Raw genomic sequence first — 16,816 nt, 5'->3', positions numbered from 1 at the left:
TCCTTGCATTCGCTGCTGGATATGACCAAAAGTATTCACACTGCTTTTCATTAAATACTAATAAGAAAAGTAATGTCTGTTTAATTACTTATGCCACGTTACTTTTATAACATTTTCTCTTCACACTTGATGGGGAAACATTGTTTCTAAACAACATAATCAAAATAAAAATACCACATTACAGTTCTCATTACTAATTATAAGTAGGTGTTTTAAGGCTGCCAACTGATTAAATGGTTTGTATTTAAAAAGCAAAACATTTAATAAAAATAGTAATTAAATATTACAGTATTTCAGTACAGGTTGTATTTTGAAAATGTTTATGGTACGTCTCCAGATGTTCAGTATTTTGCAGGAGGGATTGAAGTATCCATGATGGGAAATTTAGGTCTGCACAATTAAACTGGATAAAAGTGCTCTGTTGCCCTAATGCAACAAATCTACTGGATTTTTGTTGTTAGGAAAATGATAGGAAAATGAATTTAAAAGTGTGGAATGAATGAATGATTACAGGAAGATATATAAATATACCACAGGCTAATCAGGATGAATGCCCATTTGTCACATAACATCCCCACAAGCAAATCAGAATGAATTCTCATTAAAGACCAGGCACAGTCTAACCTCCACGTAATCTTTGTGCAAGTAAATCAGGATAAATGCTCAAATAAACAGGTTGTGGAGGAGCCACTATACTCACATTATGTCAGAAATGGATATGCTTCCACTTCATATCCAATGTGTGTTCAGTTTGAAAGGAGAGGGAGAAAATGCATAACCAGATAATATGAAAATGGCAGACATGCCCTTAGCGTTCTTGGAAATTCTGCCATTGCCCACCAATCAGGGATGATACCAAGCAGCATTGGAGCCAACCTATGCAGGCCAAGCTGTATCTGTGTCTGTCATACCCCAATGGACAAGAAGCACAGAGAAAGAGACAGTAGGCACAGCCAAGGCAGTCCTGTGTCTTTTAAAAGAGAGATAAACACATTCAGGAGATCACTGATTCAAATCCCTTCATGAGCAAACCATTTTACCTACCCCTTCAACCTGCAGTGGAAGAAAAACATACACCCAGGCATCAAGGAATGAAACTTAGTGTTGCAGTTAGCAAAGAAGGCACAAATATGCTCACCACAATCCTATACTTTTCTATTCAGTTCATTCCCAGGGGAGTGAGCGTAGGATCACAGCCTCAGAAAAATAGTTGCTTATTTGGAAAAATCAGCTTAAGTATATTCAGTTTAATCCTGCAATATTTTGTGGGAAGAAGAAGTACGGTGTATATGTGGAGCTCAACAATCACAAAGATTTCCCCATTCAAATCTATGGGAATGCTCATTGTTCATTGTTCCATGCGTTGGAGTGAATGAGGAAGCTAAATGTTCAGGACTTCTATGTATTGGAGAAACTTGTCTAGGTGAAAAACACAGCAGCATGTATTCAGCAAAAAGGCATTGCCACTGAACATTGCTCACACCTACTCAAATCCCATTAAAATGTAGTGCCATGTCTGGCTGTTTCTCTCCCACCTTCCCTATCCTCACCTAAGCCCAGCTTGGCCTGTTGATAGACCCTTAGTAATTCACAATGCTCTGTTTTTGCCAGATCCGGCCAAGATGTGTCTGCTTTGCAGCATCTCTTTTCTTGCTTGGAACTTTAGGAATAAAGTGACAGTTTGGGAGATGCCCACTTAAAAAAAGATGTGCTGAAGTTGCCCCTTGTATTGTGTGGTGGACACTGTACAACAGCTTTATTAGTTGTCCTCATCCATCCACTGCATATGGACAAGGAGAGGCTGAAGACTCATAGTGTTGAGAGATGCAGTGAATGAATTCATCTGAACCTTGAAGAAAGCCACCTGCTGCCATACCTTCCAATTGCAAAGACTTCAGAGGAGAAGGGTGTTTTTTTTACTGAGTTCTGCTGCCTAAGAAATGTATTCATCAAAGTTCAACTGAACTTAAAAACAGAAATGAGCTATGTGTGCTTATTAACATAGAAATGGAAAAGTGATTCACAGATCTACCCTTTTTTGGCATCTCCTGACAGTATCGCTTTGTCAGTGTAATAGTTCAGATTAGATAATGTTTAAGAAGATAATTCATCCCTGTGTCTACTTGCTGCATTGTGTGTGCAGTTTCCTTGAACTATGTATAGTTCAAGGAAATCATTGCTTCATCACTCTGCGAAGCAGCATTTTCACATTGCTGTGCGTCATTGGCTGGAGCGCTGTCTTTCTATTTCTGGAAGGTATCTGACTGGAGATCAACTTGGTTTTTCATAAAAATAATTAGCCTTGTGCAGTCTGGAACTGAGTATTGGGAGGAGGGATAAGATTGTGCCTGCTACCCCTGCCCCCAACCCCTACATACTCATTGGAACCTGTGCACCTGAGCCCCATGGACAGGCATTGGTTCTGGATTCATTGACAGTACCCTAAAAACTTGGAATGTACAAATTACTCATTCAGTGAACTATTTGAACAAGGGTGTAGTTGTGTAGCTCCCTGCAAACATATTCCCATTAATGCAGTGAGGTTGAGGGCAGGGTCAGTGGGTGAAATCTTGTCTCCCTCCCATGCATTCATTTCTACTCTGTTTGAACAGCTGCAAAGGGCTCTTCAGTGCAGGAAATGACTACATAATACTTAATTCAATTAAATGAGTGTCCTTGTTGATGACTGCCAGATGCATATACAAAGTGTTTACATCTGTCTCACTTATTTTTCTACCTATTTTTAAAATGGAAATTGTGTTACATCAATTATTCATATCTTCACAAAGAATGATGCTGATGCTCAGCATGTGACTCATGGGCACTTCCTTATTCTCCTCCATAGTATGTTATATGATCCCAGAAAAACAAGTAGCTATTTATTTATTTCCCACCCTTCACCCAAAGGTCCCAGGGCAGATTACAACAACAATTTTGAATACAACATTAAAAACAACTTAAAAACAACCTAAACTCCCAAAATAGGGTGGGTCCTAAAAATACATGTCTCAGGTATCAAAGGCAGGGTAAAGAGGTGTGTCTTCAGCATTTGCCTAAAACTGTACAGTGAAGTTGCTAGATGCACCTCTGCAGGGAGGAAGTGTCTTACCAGGAGGCAAAGGTTCTTGTGGATTCAGAGGCAATGAACACACAGGCAGGTTGAAGTCACACTTTTATTATGTAGCAGGCAAAAGGATACAAGAAAGCAAACTCTACTGGCCTTACTTTCTCTGTTTGGTTGTCGGGAACTCCAAGTGAACGACAACAGAGAGACCCCAGCTGACAACCAGTATTCAACACCTCACTTGTCTCAGGTCTCCGTCGAAGTTCACTTGGGCAAAATCTTGGGGATTTATATACCTAACTACTTTTGAGAAAACAAAGGGTAAGCTTGCTTGGAGTCCTTAGCAGAGATATTGGCCACACATACTATTATTTATTTTTTTGTTACATTTATACCTCTCCTTTCTTTCACCATGGAACCCAAGGAGGCACACATGTGGTTCCCAGGGATTCTCACATCCAGGCACTGACCAGACCCAGACCTGTTTAGCTTCAGCAAGATGGTGGCCTCATGTGCCTTCAGACCATAGTCTGGCACCTAACTAACAACAAGAAGCAAACCTCTGCGTAAGGAAATAGAGAGTTTGAGAAAGCAACATTGCAAATGGCATCAGAGTCAAGGTGACCTCACCTGTGCCTTTGCCTTTCTCCAGCATGTAGGCTGTGGACACACATGTTGCTTCAAAAGCAGCAAGAATGATTTTCTGGCTGCATTTTGAAGCGACTCTGCCCTTGGCTGGACACATCTCCCTTTCCTGCTGCTGACATCAGATCCATCAGGACTGCCCACAGCAAAGTGTTGGGCCAATCACTGTCTCTGCCTGAGCCTGCAGTAAAGCATTTCCATTGGCCACACTTGGAGTGGCAACAGATCTACCAATCAGTTGTGAAATCTGACTGAAGCTGGATTTTTAAAAATGCACTGGAACTTATCCAACCAGGTTTAGGGGGAAAAGGGACGTAGTTTGACTAGCAACATATGTCCCATTTTCAGAAAACAGAGTTGGAAGACACACTGGAATTGGAACTGGAACTGGCACAATAGTGAGTGTGTCTCTACCCATAGTCCTCACTGGTGAAGTTGACAATCTGCATGGTGCTGTGCAAAGAGATATCCATATGTTAGTTTTCTCTCTGTGCAAAGCATCAGTGCTTTGGACCCTTATCTCATTTTTCCTCACAACAACTTTGTGAGGTAAATCAGTATCATTCCCATTCAACTGATGAGAAACTGAGTATCAGAGAGACAACACTTTGAATCAGTTATTAAATTGGATTTGAACAAAGGTTGTACAGGTTCGAGTTCAACACTATCCATTGGGCAATGCAAATTTCCTTCTATGTGCTTACATTTATTCTCTTAATTATTAATATTTTATCATTTCTGTTGCACAATTCACTAAGGAAAGCACTTTATAGATCTTGTCTCATCTATCATTCCAACAGCTCAGTGATTTTATTATGTTGAGAGATAAGGGGGTCTCATAGCAGAATTTACTTATTTATTTAGATAGAGGAGGACCTTTCCAGAAGCATCTCTCAGAGCAATATATTGCCTAGCTGATAACTTTTTGTGTACTCGCTGTAATGTGTTGCATGTATTATTAATTTTGGGGGTTGAATGGGGTTGTTTTTTATTGTTATAAATGTGTTTTTATATATGTTGAAACCATTCCTGGGACCTTCTGGTAATTGACGGGTAAGAAATACAATTAATAATAATTAGACTTATGCACTGTAGCAAAATTTACTTATTTATTTGTTTAGATGTAGTAATTCCTACCCCAGAGATCAGGACAACTTATATTTATGAGATTACATTTGGAGAAGATGATAGATAAATTAATAAATCAAGTTATTACATTGGGTTACATCAGTTATGTATGGGCCTGGTCCACACAATTATTGTTGGGTTGGGGCTTATATTTCATTTTAAGGATAAAATATTGTTGGGATACACTTAGTTCAATTGTGTGGAAAGGCCTTTCAACCCTGCAATAGGCATTGTTCCATAATATAGTATGACTTTGGATAAATTACTCAGATAAAAAGGCCATCTGTTCTTCTCCAAACAATTTCTTATGTATATATAATTAAACTAGTACTTGGATTTGTGTGATGCTGCTAAACAAGGAGGAAAGATAATTTAAAGATCTCAATATTTCAGTGGTGATCTCAGCTTTCACTAGGGTTAGCACTGAACTTAATTTCCCAAACAATGAGTTTATTACAATGCAATCCCATGCATGTATACTCAAAAAAATAAGACACTTTGTGTTCGATGGGGCTTATTCCTAGATGAGTGCACATAGGATTGTGGCCTAAAACACTTTCCAGAGTCTTTGTTCTTTTATGCAGCTTGTTGACCATTCTTTAACCCATCATTGGTTTTTGTGGTTCTTTTGCAGAAGCTGTACAGGGAAGAAATCAAGCCACCTTTTAAACCTGCAGTGGGACGGCCAGAGGACACCTTTCATTTTGACCCTGAATTTACCTCACGGACACCAACAGGTAACTAGCAATAGTGGCAAGGAAAACAAAAAAGACACATATCAATAAATTCACCATTATTTTTTCATTTGCAATTATTTGTTTGATTTCATTCATGAATTGCTTCCCATAAAACAAGGCTGGGGAACCTTCAGCCCTCCAGATGTTGCTAAACTACAACTCCCATCATCCATGATAACTGGCTATGATAGCAGGACCTGATAGGAACTGGAGTATACCAACATCTGAAGGGCCATAGGTTCCCCAGTCCTTCCATAAATTATCCCAGAGTGATATCACAGTAAAAACATCTATAATAGAAATTATTAAAAACAATTCTATATGTAAAAACAATTTAAAACAATGTTGTGTAAAAAAATCAGTTTTAAATCCCTTTAAAGATATACTGGGATGAAGTCAATAGTCCTGAGGGATCTTCATGCAAACCATGAAACCTAACACTGACACAGAATGTCTAAATGTGCTTCAAAAACAGCCTTCCTCCTTGTATTTCAGCGCTCAGAAAGATCCCTCTCTCTTAATAGAATAAAAATAACTTTCTCTGGGTATTATGGCCAGATTACCCTGAGGGAAAAGGAGCCCCATCCAGATACTTTCATACAGTTTTTACTTCATTCTTTATCCCCTAAACTTTTCAGGCCTTCTAAGAGCCCAGGAATCAATTCTGTAGTTGTACTGTGCTTGTATGTGGGCCTGTAGCCTAACTCTATAACTTTCTTAGTCTGAATACCCACTACATTGGGGTTATCAGCATGGCACCTGTGGGCACCATTGTGCCTGCCAGACATCTTATGGTCCCTATGAAAGATCTCAGTAAATATCCCCTCAAAAATCTACAATAGACTGTTTGCTCTTCCTGCTCAGTTCCTATTGGCACTGGCTCAGCCTCTTCTACACTGAACCTGCCCTTTTAAAATAGGCCTACATTTCATCCTCCCTTCTGTTCTGAACAAAGAAGTGCAAATAATTTCTCTCTTTAAGCGAGCATGGCAATGGCTGATATAGGTGCCTTTTCCTCATTTGGGGGGTGGCATGGAGGAAGTATGTCTGTACCATTGTGTGGTCCTGTCTCTTTTTCTGCTCTTTTAGATGTAGCAGCCATTATGCCATGCCCTCATGGCATCCGTTTTGAGTTACACCACACCCCACAGTCCCTATTTTGTGTTATGCCGTGTCCCCATGGAAGCCATTTTGTGACTGGCACCCATGTCACTTTCTCAACATTTTAAATGTGTCCACTGATCCCAAAAGTCTGGCAACTCCTGCATTACATATACAACAGTGCCACAATTTCCTATAGTTTTGTTGGTCTGCACTTTGCTGGAAATATTAGAGCTCTAAGAAAAATCTCATACAGCACCGTCCTGTTTTTTCCCTTCGAGAATTGCAGCAAGGGGAGTGTGTGTGTGATGGGGAGGGAGGGAAAGGAGAGAGGTGTGCTTTGACTCATCTTGTTCAAATCTTCTGTTTCCTCCCTGTATAAGATTCTGACATAACAGTTCTTCTGTTATGTCCCAAGCTGAAAAAAACCATCACATTAGTTAATTCAGTAGCAAGTTCCCAAATTGCTATAGCTAGTCATTGCTCTTATCACCTGAGGTAATTTCTAAGTTCTAGAGATCAAGTCAGTGTGTGATTTTACATTTCTCTGGCAGTATGGGAGCTGCTGCAGCACAGCTCCTTTCTATCCCATCAGCGTTATGTGAAAAGACTCAGATCACATGGAAAGAGTCCATGCTGCAATACTTCCCCACACCAGTTCAATTCTGGGAGGAACTACAGTATGGGCAAGAATTCCAACACAGCTGAACCCATTCAGAAATCCAGGGAAACAGAAGAATGGCAAAGCCCTTGCATGACTGGATGACAAAGACTGCAATCTCCCAATCTAGTTGTATGTCTATCTAGATAACTAGATAACAGCAGAAAGAAAGTTTAGTACCTTGGAGAGCTATTGGCATGTGCTCATCTTGCAGTACATTGCTCCTGATTCTAAAGATCATTTTGTACCTTGGCTGCAGGTCTCACTGTTACCACTGCCACTCTGAGAAATATAGGCACAGCTTTATGTTCAAGCAAAAGTGAAATGGGAGGAGTTTGCATACAGGGGAGGCCCTATCATCAGACAGAGTGAGGTAGCTGCCTAAGGCAGGAGATGTTCAATGGTGAGGAGTGCTGTGTGTGCCACATGACCAGCCCTGCACCCTGCTGCCAGTCGTCATCTTTTTAACGTGGAATGGGAAGAGACATCATTTTGTCCTTTGCCTCATGCAACAAAATGTCTTGGTACAGGCCTGCTTGCATATCACCATGATGAAATTAGTGTGAGTGGTCCTTGTGTGGGAATTGTTTCTTTACAGCGTTGGCTAGGTGATGTATTGTAGCACTGGGCTTTACTGAAGGAAATACTGTACTTTTTTATATACTGGCTTTGGAATCTCCAGCTGTCCTGTTCCTTGAATCATATCTCACTTTCTCTACAGATTCTCCAGGTGTCCCTCCAAGTGCCAACGCTCATCATCTCTTCAGAGGATTCAGCTTTGTTGCATCCAACTTAGTGCAGGAGCCTGCACAGCCAGAGCTGCACAAAATCACAGTTCATCCCATTGTCCAGGTAAGAATGAACATGAAGATATATATTCCATATATATAGTCTCACCAAAGTTCTCTAAGTGGTAAGAATTCCAGGGGTACAAAGTGCATCTGACTGGTTTCCTTTAGAAGGAAGGATGTCATGGGAGGCTTATGGCATTTTGTCATATTTGAATTTATTTACAAATATCCAGGGTGAGCACAGCTGGCACGTAGGAATTTTAAGCATCAGCTGAAGGCACACTATTTTGCGCAGACATTTGCTGGACATTAGTGTTGAACCTATTGTTTAGTATTGTATACTTTTTTTGGTAACTACAGTGAGAGTTCTATTGATAGAAATCTGGTAGTAAACCCATAACATGACACTTGCATGCAACGTTTTCATTGCTTGTAATACCACATCAGGTAAGTGTAGAAAGTTTTCTTTCTTATTTACTGGGGCCTGTATTTTTACCTGAAATGCAGTGGTGCTTGCCTCCCTTCAGTGTGATCTTTTCTTGAAGTATATATATATATATATGAAATATGGGTTTGTGGGGGTTAAGATAGATTTCTAGGGGTCCCCAGCCTATAATATTGTGCTTGCAAAAGATACAGTTTGAGTTGGAGAAACCTGCTCCACTGGTCAAACAAGTTCCTTTGATAAATTAATTGCTGGCATGGCAAGGCTCTTTGTTCTCTGGATTGATCAATCTGCATATGTAAGAATGTAGTCTAGAGAATCGCTGCTGCCATAAGAAATCTTGGAGGAGAGTGCTCCTCCCCCCCCCCCAAGGAAGTAGTTTCTGTGTCAGTTAAAGGGCTGATTCACACAGAGATTGAACTTCAGATTAAAGGTTTATTTATTTATTTATTTATTAAATTTATATACCGCCCCATAGCCGAAGCTCCCTGGGTGGTTCACAACAGACAATATCGAAATACAATAAAACACATATTTAAAACAATTCAAACAACATTAAAAATGGGCTTCCTTAAAAAAGATTTTAAATTTAAAATGTTTATAACACATATTAAAAACATATTAAAACACTTATTAAAATGCCTGGGAGAAGAGGAAGGTTTTAACCTGGCGCCGAAAAGATAGTAATGTTGGCGCCAGGCGTACCTCATCAGGAAGACTATTCCACAATTCGGGGGCCACCACTGAGAAGGCCCTTTTTCTTTTTTTTTTGCATTTAAAGGCAAATCTACCTGATTTGCACTTTCTTTCTTTCTTTTAATTAATTTTTATTCAAATTTTCAAAACCAAAACAATACAAAAAGAAAAAAACACAAATCAATAACTAATACAATAAAAAAGAGAAAAAAATATAGAAATATTGACTTTCGATTTGTCATAGTTCAGCTATAAATCTATAATATATAACAAACCTATCTCTTAATAGATTATAAAATCACCTTCCTCCAGTGGTTATCTTAATTGGTTTCAAATCTCATTAACATCATATCATTTTAATCTTTCACAAAAAGTCAAAGAGAAGTTTCCAATCCTTGAGATATATGTCAATCAATTCTTTTTTTTTTCTAAATAAACATGTCAATTAATCCAACTCATGAAGTCTACTGAGTCCAGTAATTTCAAATCGCTCTTCTGTCTTTATCCGTATTAGGTCCATCTTCCATCTTCCATCTCCACGCATCCAAAAATCTTGCTGTCATAGTCATATAATAAAAGTCTGATAGGAATTTCCTCCATCACAGATATTTTCTTGCCATCAAATCCGAACGTATCACTGAAGTATTGCTGCAAAGCCGCATCTCTGTTCCTCTTTTCCACATGATACACTAGTACATCTCTTGAAGATTTTTCCATTGACACAAAACAGGGATTAATTCTGTTAACTTTCTCCATTTCAAGTTTCATCAAATCCTTCCAGTCCAGGAATTTTTTTGAACCGATAATATCTTTATCTCCAATCTTTTCAATTCTTTCAAGGACAGCGCTGAGTTCCAAACTATAATATTTGTCTCCAGGATCCGTCAGAGCCAGGAAATCCAAATCTTTTTTCATGTCCATATTTAATCCAATCTCCAAAGTTTGAACCTTGGCTTTAATTTCTCTTTCATCTTTTTTTGGTTTTCCAGATCTATCTTTATTCTCCTTTCTCATAGAATCCTGAATTTCTTTCAGCTCCTGTCTCATTTCGTGAAATTCAATTTTCCACGCTTGTCTATTATTTCTCAGTTCTTGTTTTAGAAGGCCCTTTTTCTTGTCGCCACCCTCCGAGCTTCCCTTTGAGTAGGCACCCAGAGGAGGGTCTTCAATGTTGAGCGTAGTGTACGGGTAGGTTCATATCGGGAGATGCGTTCCACCAGATATTGTGGTCCCGCGCCGTGTAAGGCTTTATAGGTTAAAACCAGCACCTTGAACCGGGCCCGGAAACATATAGGCAGCCAATGCAAGCGGGCCAGAATCGGTGTTATATGTTTGGACCGCCTGGTCCCTGTTATCAGTCTGGCCACTGCATTTTGCACGAGCTGCAGTTTCTGAACCGTCTTCAAAGGCAGCCCCACATAGAGCGCATTGCAGTAATCTAATTTAGAGGTAAAGATGCAGCTTTTGGCATCGCGATAGATTTGTAAGGTTCACACTTCCCACCTTCCAGTCCGCTGTTTTCCATTCTCACAATTGCCGTTCCTCTGGAAAGGTTTAATATCGCTGTTTCCTTGTGGCTCCACCCCCATATTTACATGTTTAGTCCCTCCAGAGTATCCACATTGCTAATGATGAAGGGGAGGGTTTTTTTGCTAGTTTCATTGTTTCTTGTCAATTGCATGTAGCTAGTGGGGGGTGCAATAGACAAAAACTTTTGCCTGCCAGTTTCATTTCCTCCTGTAATATTTATAGTAAAACCCCTGTTGCTGCTGGAGAGCAGCAGAGGTGCCACTGCGGCGACTTCCCTGCCTGGCTTTCAGTAGGAGCCCAGCAACCACAGCCTCTGCTTCAGTGAGTACTGCCAGGCCATGCAGGCAGCAGCAATAGCTATAGCTAGCAGTTACTCAGGCATCACCGTTGAGCCTCAGTCTGCCTGCCAGGCACCTGCCAGGCACCTGCCACTGTCTCCTTAGACCATGGCAGTTGCCGCCAAGAGGCTGAACTGGAAGTTGCTGAGGAGGAAAGCCCTGCCAGGTCCGCCCAATAGAGTGCAGCAAGACACTGGTGCTGTATCTGGCTGAGGTGGAAAAGCAGGACAAGCACCTGTGGCAATATTTATATTTCCAAGTAGGTATGAAATGCAATTTTTAGGGAGACAGTGTGTGTGCGGGCATGCCTTCTGTCACACTGGGGGAAAGAGGGGGGAAAGGAAGGCTAGAGTGACCAGAAGTGGCTTGTTAAGCTGATGGAAACAAAAATGAAATTCATAGAGAGTTTAGTGGGCAGAGAAAGGGGAGTACCCAGCAAAAAAATCAGAACAAAGCACCTACATGCAGGACTTTTTTCCTTCACTTTTCACATTTTCAGGGGTTTTGGTTTAATACAGATTTAATGGGGAAAGCAGCAACATACCATCACCTTGCCTGCAACATCATGTGAACCCTGCGAATTAAACAGGGATGCAAGTAGCCCTAGTCTCACATTATATCACAGTGTGAACCAGCCCTCAGAGTTAATCTGAGTGGAAGCTGGAGACACAGAGGCCTGCTTGCTGTGTCTGAACCCCAAAGGTATGGGTTCAGCAAGATCTGATAGACTGTTAATGCTGAGAACCCCTCCATCTTATGCTCAGGTTTTATATATGTGTAAATAAAGCCATATGTTTTATAAGATATGCAGTTCGCCCTTTTGGATTTACTCTCTGGACACATTGGCACCACATGGCCTGAACCTGGAGGGCAGTACCACCACCACTTAGCTTCTGCAAATGAAGCCCCTCTGAGCATTCCATCCTCAAAGCTCTATAATTGCCACCTTGGTAACAGCATTTGTATGTTAGCAGCTGATGAAGGCGGAAGCTGAAATGTTTTGTTAATACAATAAAAACCTCTGTCTGGTTAATCACAATTACGTTCATATATATTTTTAGGTGATTAACAGAATCCTTATAGGGATCCAGAGCAAGCTTGAGTGTAGTTCTGTTTGTTGCTTTCAAAACTGTCTTATATATATATTTTAATATATTTTGAAGTCTGTTTTTATGATGCTTTGGAGTATTTTTAGTGTTTTTGTTTGCCACCTTGGGCTCCTACTGGGAGGAAGGGCGGGATATAAATTTAATATATAAATAAACACTACTTGATATTAGAAGGTAGCCGGCACAGATATGTCTCCTTCCCTTAAAGATAATATTCCCACATGTTCCAACTAAAGGTCACAGAATTCTATCCTTGAGCACTTACCGCAGGACATCTCATAACCTGTCCTATCTCACAAGGAAGGTGAGAGTGTATGTCCCTGCACAACACCTCCATTCTTTTAATTCAGTTCTGTTAGAGAGTAGGGCAATAGATTTGAGAAGAGGACTGTAGGATGATTTGGAGATTAAGATTAAATGGTGACATGGGACTCAGTTAGTTTAAGGACCACCTACTCCTGCATGAACATTTGTATGTTATCTGGTGATGAAGGTGGAAGCTGAAACGTTTTGTTAATACAATAAAAACTTCTGTTTGGTTAATCACAATTATGTTCATATATATATATTAGGTGATTAATGGAATCCTTATAGGGATCCAGAGCAAGCTTGAGTGAAGTTCTGTTTGTTGCTTTCTAAACTTGTTCCAAGGAAACTAAACCCTGGGTGAATGCATGAATCCCTTGAAGTCTCACATTAGAGATTAGGGTGTGTGCAACAATATAATGCCACTTTCATCAGCCAAATTTTGGAGAATTATTAAATACTAGAAAAAATGACAGGCAGCAGTTATATGGAAGGAGGGCTTCAGTATTGCAAGGACCCCTGGAAAAGTTAGTGCTTCTCTATGTGCTCTGCACATATTGGATGCCCCTGCAGGCCAGCCACTCAGCATCAAGAATGAGAACCAGGTTTTTACCTCGTAGCAGTAATGTCTCCAAGTGTAGCACCATTCGCCACCATAGGAATATATGGAAGAAAGAAAAGGGGAGTTTTCAAGGATGTTTTTGAGGTAGGAGCTAAATGTGTTCCTCCTGGCCATTAAAAATTAAGCCTGCTTCTATTTATTTTGTTAGTTATAAAAACATGTCTATACTTGTCTTTCAACTATGAAAAAAGCCCCCATTAAAAAGAGCATTCAAATCACAATAAAACAGATAAAACCATTAACTAGAAAAAAAGTTAAAATGCATTAAAAGCCTGGCAGAACAAAAATGTCTTAACTGCCTGCCTTAAGGACCAGAGGGTAGGGACCAATCTAATCTCTCCAGGCAGAGAGTTCCACCATCAGGGCACTGCCCCCCATCCCAACCAATTGCACCTGCAAAACAGAGCCTCCAAAAATGACTGCAGCTGATCCATAGGTTCATGGAGGACAGGTGATCCTTCAGATGTCTTCAGAGCCCTGCCCTGGCTTCTCTTTCTTAAAGTATAATAAAATGTTGGGAAATTCCCCAAGTAGCAGTTATGGGTAATCTAAGCTGGGACTCTTCCAGACGTAAACCGTGATGTCTCTTTCAGTCTTAATGCCTTGCAAATGGGACGTTTCTATTAAAAGATCCAGAGAGCAATGTATTCTTAAAATAAATACTGATATATTCTTATTTTTTAAAATGTCACAGCTTCATGTATAATCTAATCCCATTTATGTTTATTTAGAATAGAGGCAAAGAATCTGTGGCCCTCCAGGTGTTGTTGGACACGGATGGTCAGGGATGATGAGAGTTGTAGTTCAGCAACACCTGGAGGGCCACACAGGTTCCCCATCCCTAATTTAGAAGAAAGTCCCACTGATTTGTGCAAAGGATTCCAGCCTTAAATGAACTGGTGCGACATCACATCTGGTTCTGCTGAGGCTATATGAGGAACAATTGTCAGTGCTGCACAGTCTTCTGATGGATGCTGCCATAAGGTCTGCCTTCTTATTGCTATCGTTTTGTTTTCCTCTGTAGCAGTTACATGGGAACAATATTCACTTTACAGATGGATACGAAATCAAGGAAGACATTGGTGTTGGCTCTTATTCAGTATGCAAGAGGTGTGAGCATAAATCCACAGAAGCAGAGTTTGCAGTGAAGGTAAGAAATCACCTTGTCATCTGCCAAGTTCAGTTGGTGCCAATAAAATCCTGCTTGATGAAAGAAGACTATCCAAGGCACAAAAAGTACAAAGATATTCATTGTAAACAATGGAACATGTACACATTTTGAGCTTACTCACTCATTCTCAGGGAAACTTTTTATCAGAGTCATCTGTAAAGCAGAGAAAAATCATATATTTCCCTTTTCACAACCACCAAATAATGTTTCAGTGATTTGTACCTTCAAACATTTTTATATTATTTTTCCCCATTTCTGTGTATCTTTGCAATTCTTGCATCTATGGATTTTTATCCTTTTCATGTGTGTTGCTGAGTCTTGTCCTTCTTACTGCTACATTTTGTTGATGCAGAAGTGGACAACTTGCTTACCATTGAGTGCCTCTGTTGAAATATATCATGGAAAGCCATAACTAATTTACATTTGCATGCATCTAAGGTTGTTTGCATATTGTTTTCCCTCCATAGTTTATTTAGTGTTCTTCAACATTATTTGAAGGACTGCCTGCATTGGTACTAACCTGCCTAGACCATAAAATTGGTCACAAAGGTGCTGCTCATAGGCCCTCCATCAAGTTGATCAGATTGGCAAGCACAAGAGAGAGAACCTTTTCAGTGGTGGCCCCATATCTGTGGAATTCCTTCCCTATCTGTTTTGAAATAGGCCTCAAAATCACTTTTCATTTAATCTGCTTTTTGCTGAAGATGTTTGGTTGAATTTTTAATTCCTGCTGTTCTCTGCTTTAAATCATGTTAAATTTATTTATTGCATTTATGTACTGCCCCATAGCCGAAGCTCTCTGGGCCATTTACAAATTGTTTAGTGTGTTTTATTTTGACTGGATTAGGGTGTTATTGTGCTGATGCTGCATTTTAAAAATTTACATTTTTATTTTAAGAAATCATATTTAATAAAATGTATACATGTATATTCATATATGGTGCCACATGTAAAATTCATCTTTTGAAATGGAGGAGGCTTTCAAAAGCAACATGTAGTAGGGTATAGGGAGGATAGTGGTCAAAAGTTAAAAGGGGAGGGGAATCCACTGGGCATGGCCAAACCCATAGGGTTGCCTAAAGTATCTTTCTGGATCTCAGCCTTAGTTACCTGGTGGAGAGGGAAGGGAATGTTCTAGATACCAAAGTCTCCTTGGGCATGTGGTACTAGTTGCCCAGTTTTTTGGGCTCCCAACTCTTCTTTCATTTGTTTCCAGTCCTTTGATCATCCAGCATTTCTGCCATTGCATTTCCTCACATAGCTCTGTGAGCATGAGATGCTATGGGTGAAACCACATCTGGGAGTATTCTAACAAGAGTCAATGGACCCAACCTGTGAGCCACCTGACATTTGGCTCTGATATATGAATTTGAATCAGTCCATACAGTGTTGGGCATTAATGGTTCAAGATGCAAAACAAAAATATCTCATTAATAGGCTAATGAAACTGCATTTCTTTGAGTGCACACACAAAAAGCTGAGATGCTTCAAACCTAATAGAATGCTGTGCTGAACTTAAAATGCCAGAGTGATTAAGTGAAGGCAGTAAAAAAGGCTTTCTAATATTGCACTGGTGCAGCAGTTACTATTCCTTTTCCTAAGTACTTACTTGCTTGTGCCTTTGCTAAAGAAGCCCGTCAGATTGGCATTTAATAATGGAAGTTCTGATTCCTTTTTTTAAAAAAGCAATGTCATATACAAAATATTTTTGCAGAGAATCTGCTGCCTCTCTGTTACATGCTAAAGAATACCTAGGGATGTAAGGAGGCAACGACTTCCATCCTGTCCTGTGTTCATTGCAATCAGTGCTGTTTCCTTTCCACTACAATTTGGCTTCTGTTTTCAGTGGAAGGGAAACATCAACAAATTGCAGAAAATAATGTAATTATTTACATAAGATTTTCACACTGAAAAACATTTGTGGATAATGTTTTTGCGTGATTTCTGTTCCTAACTCCTGACAAACACACAGGTTGTGGCAATTTCTGCTCCCATTTCCATTTTTTACAGAGTTCTCCTATGCCCCTAAGAATACTTCAGTATTAGAAGCAGGGGGAAAACCCATGTGAGATCTTTAAAATTAGCGGGATGGAAAGGATTTGTCTGATAAATTGGGGACTAAATTGGGGGCCATTCCTTGTGTTAGAAGTATTTAGATAGTGGTGATAAAAAGCACCTGGCCATAGAGTTGGAGGGGGACATGAAGACCATCTAGTTCAACCCCCTGCTCGATGAAGGAAATCCGAGGCTAGAGTATCTCCAATATGAGGTTGTTTAACTGCTGCTTGAAAACCTTCAGTGAGGGATGTAGCCCAACATGCCTAGATAATTAATTTCATTGTTCAATTGCTCTTACTGTTAAGATGTTACTCTTAATGTTCATCTGAAATGTATCCTCCTGTAATTTAAGCCCATTAGATCTAACCCTGTTCTCTGGGGCAGCAGACAACAAATCTTTGCCCTTTTCTCCTT

General features: G+C 39.9%; 1 protein-coding gene across 3 annotated transcripts in view; it reads left to right on the top strand.

Moving 5' to 3' along the window:
• The window catches only part of LOC133383506 (ribosomal protein S6 kinase alpha-2), a 224,966-nt gene that overhangs the window by 173,589 nt on the left and 34,561 nt on the right, over positions 1-16,816 (top strand). For all 3 annotated transcript variants that reach the window (XM_061624360.1, XM_061624359.1, XM_061624361.1), the window contains 3 exons: positions 5,472-5,574; positions 8,058-8,188; positions 14,198-14,323. In XM_061624360.1, coding sequence (XP_061480344.1) covers positions 5,472-5,574; positions 8,058-8,188; positions 14,198-14,323 — 360 coding nt within the window. The remainder of the gene's footprint in view (positions 1-5,471; positions 5,575-8,057; positions 8,189-14,197; positions 14,324-16,816) is intronic.

The sequence above is a fragment of the Rhineura floridana genome, chromosome 4 (genome assembly GCF_030035675.1).
Source record: "Rhineura floridana isolate rRhiFlo1 chromosome 4, rRhiFlo1.hap2, whole genome shotgun sequence".
NCBI classification, from domain to species: domain Eukaryota; kingdom Metazoa; phylum Chordata; class Lepidosauria; order Squamata; family Rhineuridae; genus Rhineura; species Rhineura floridana.
Note: the sequence above shows the minus strand (reverse complement) of the source record. Positions and strands in the feature narration are given on the sequence as shown.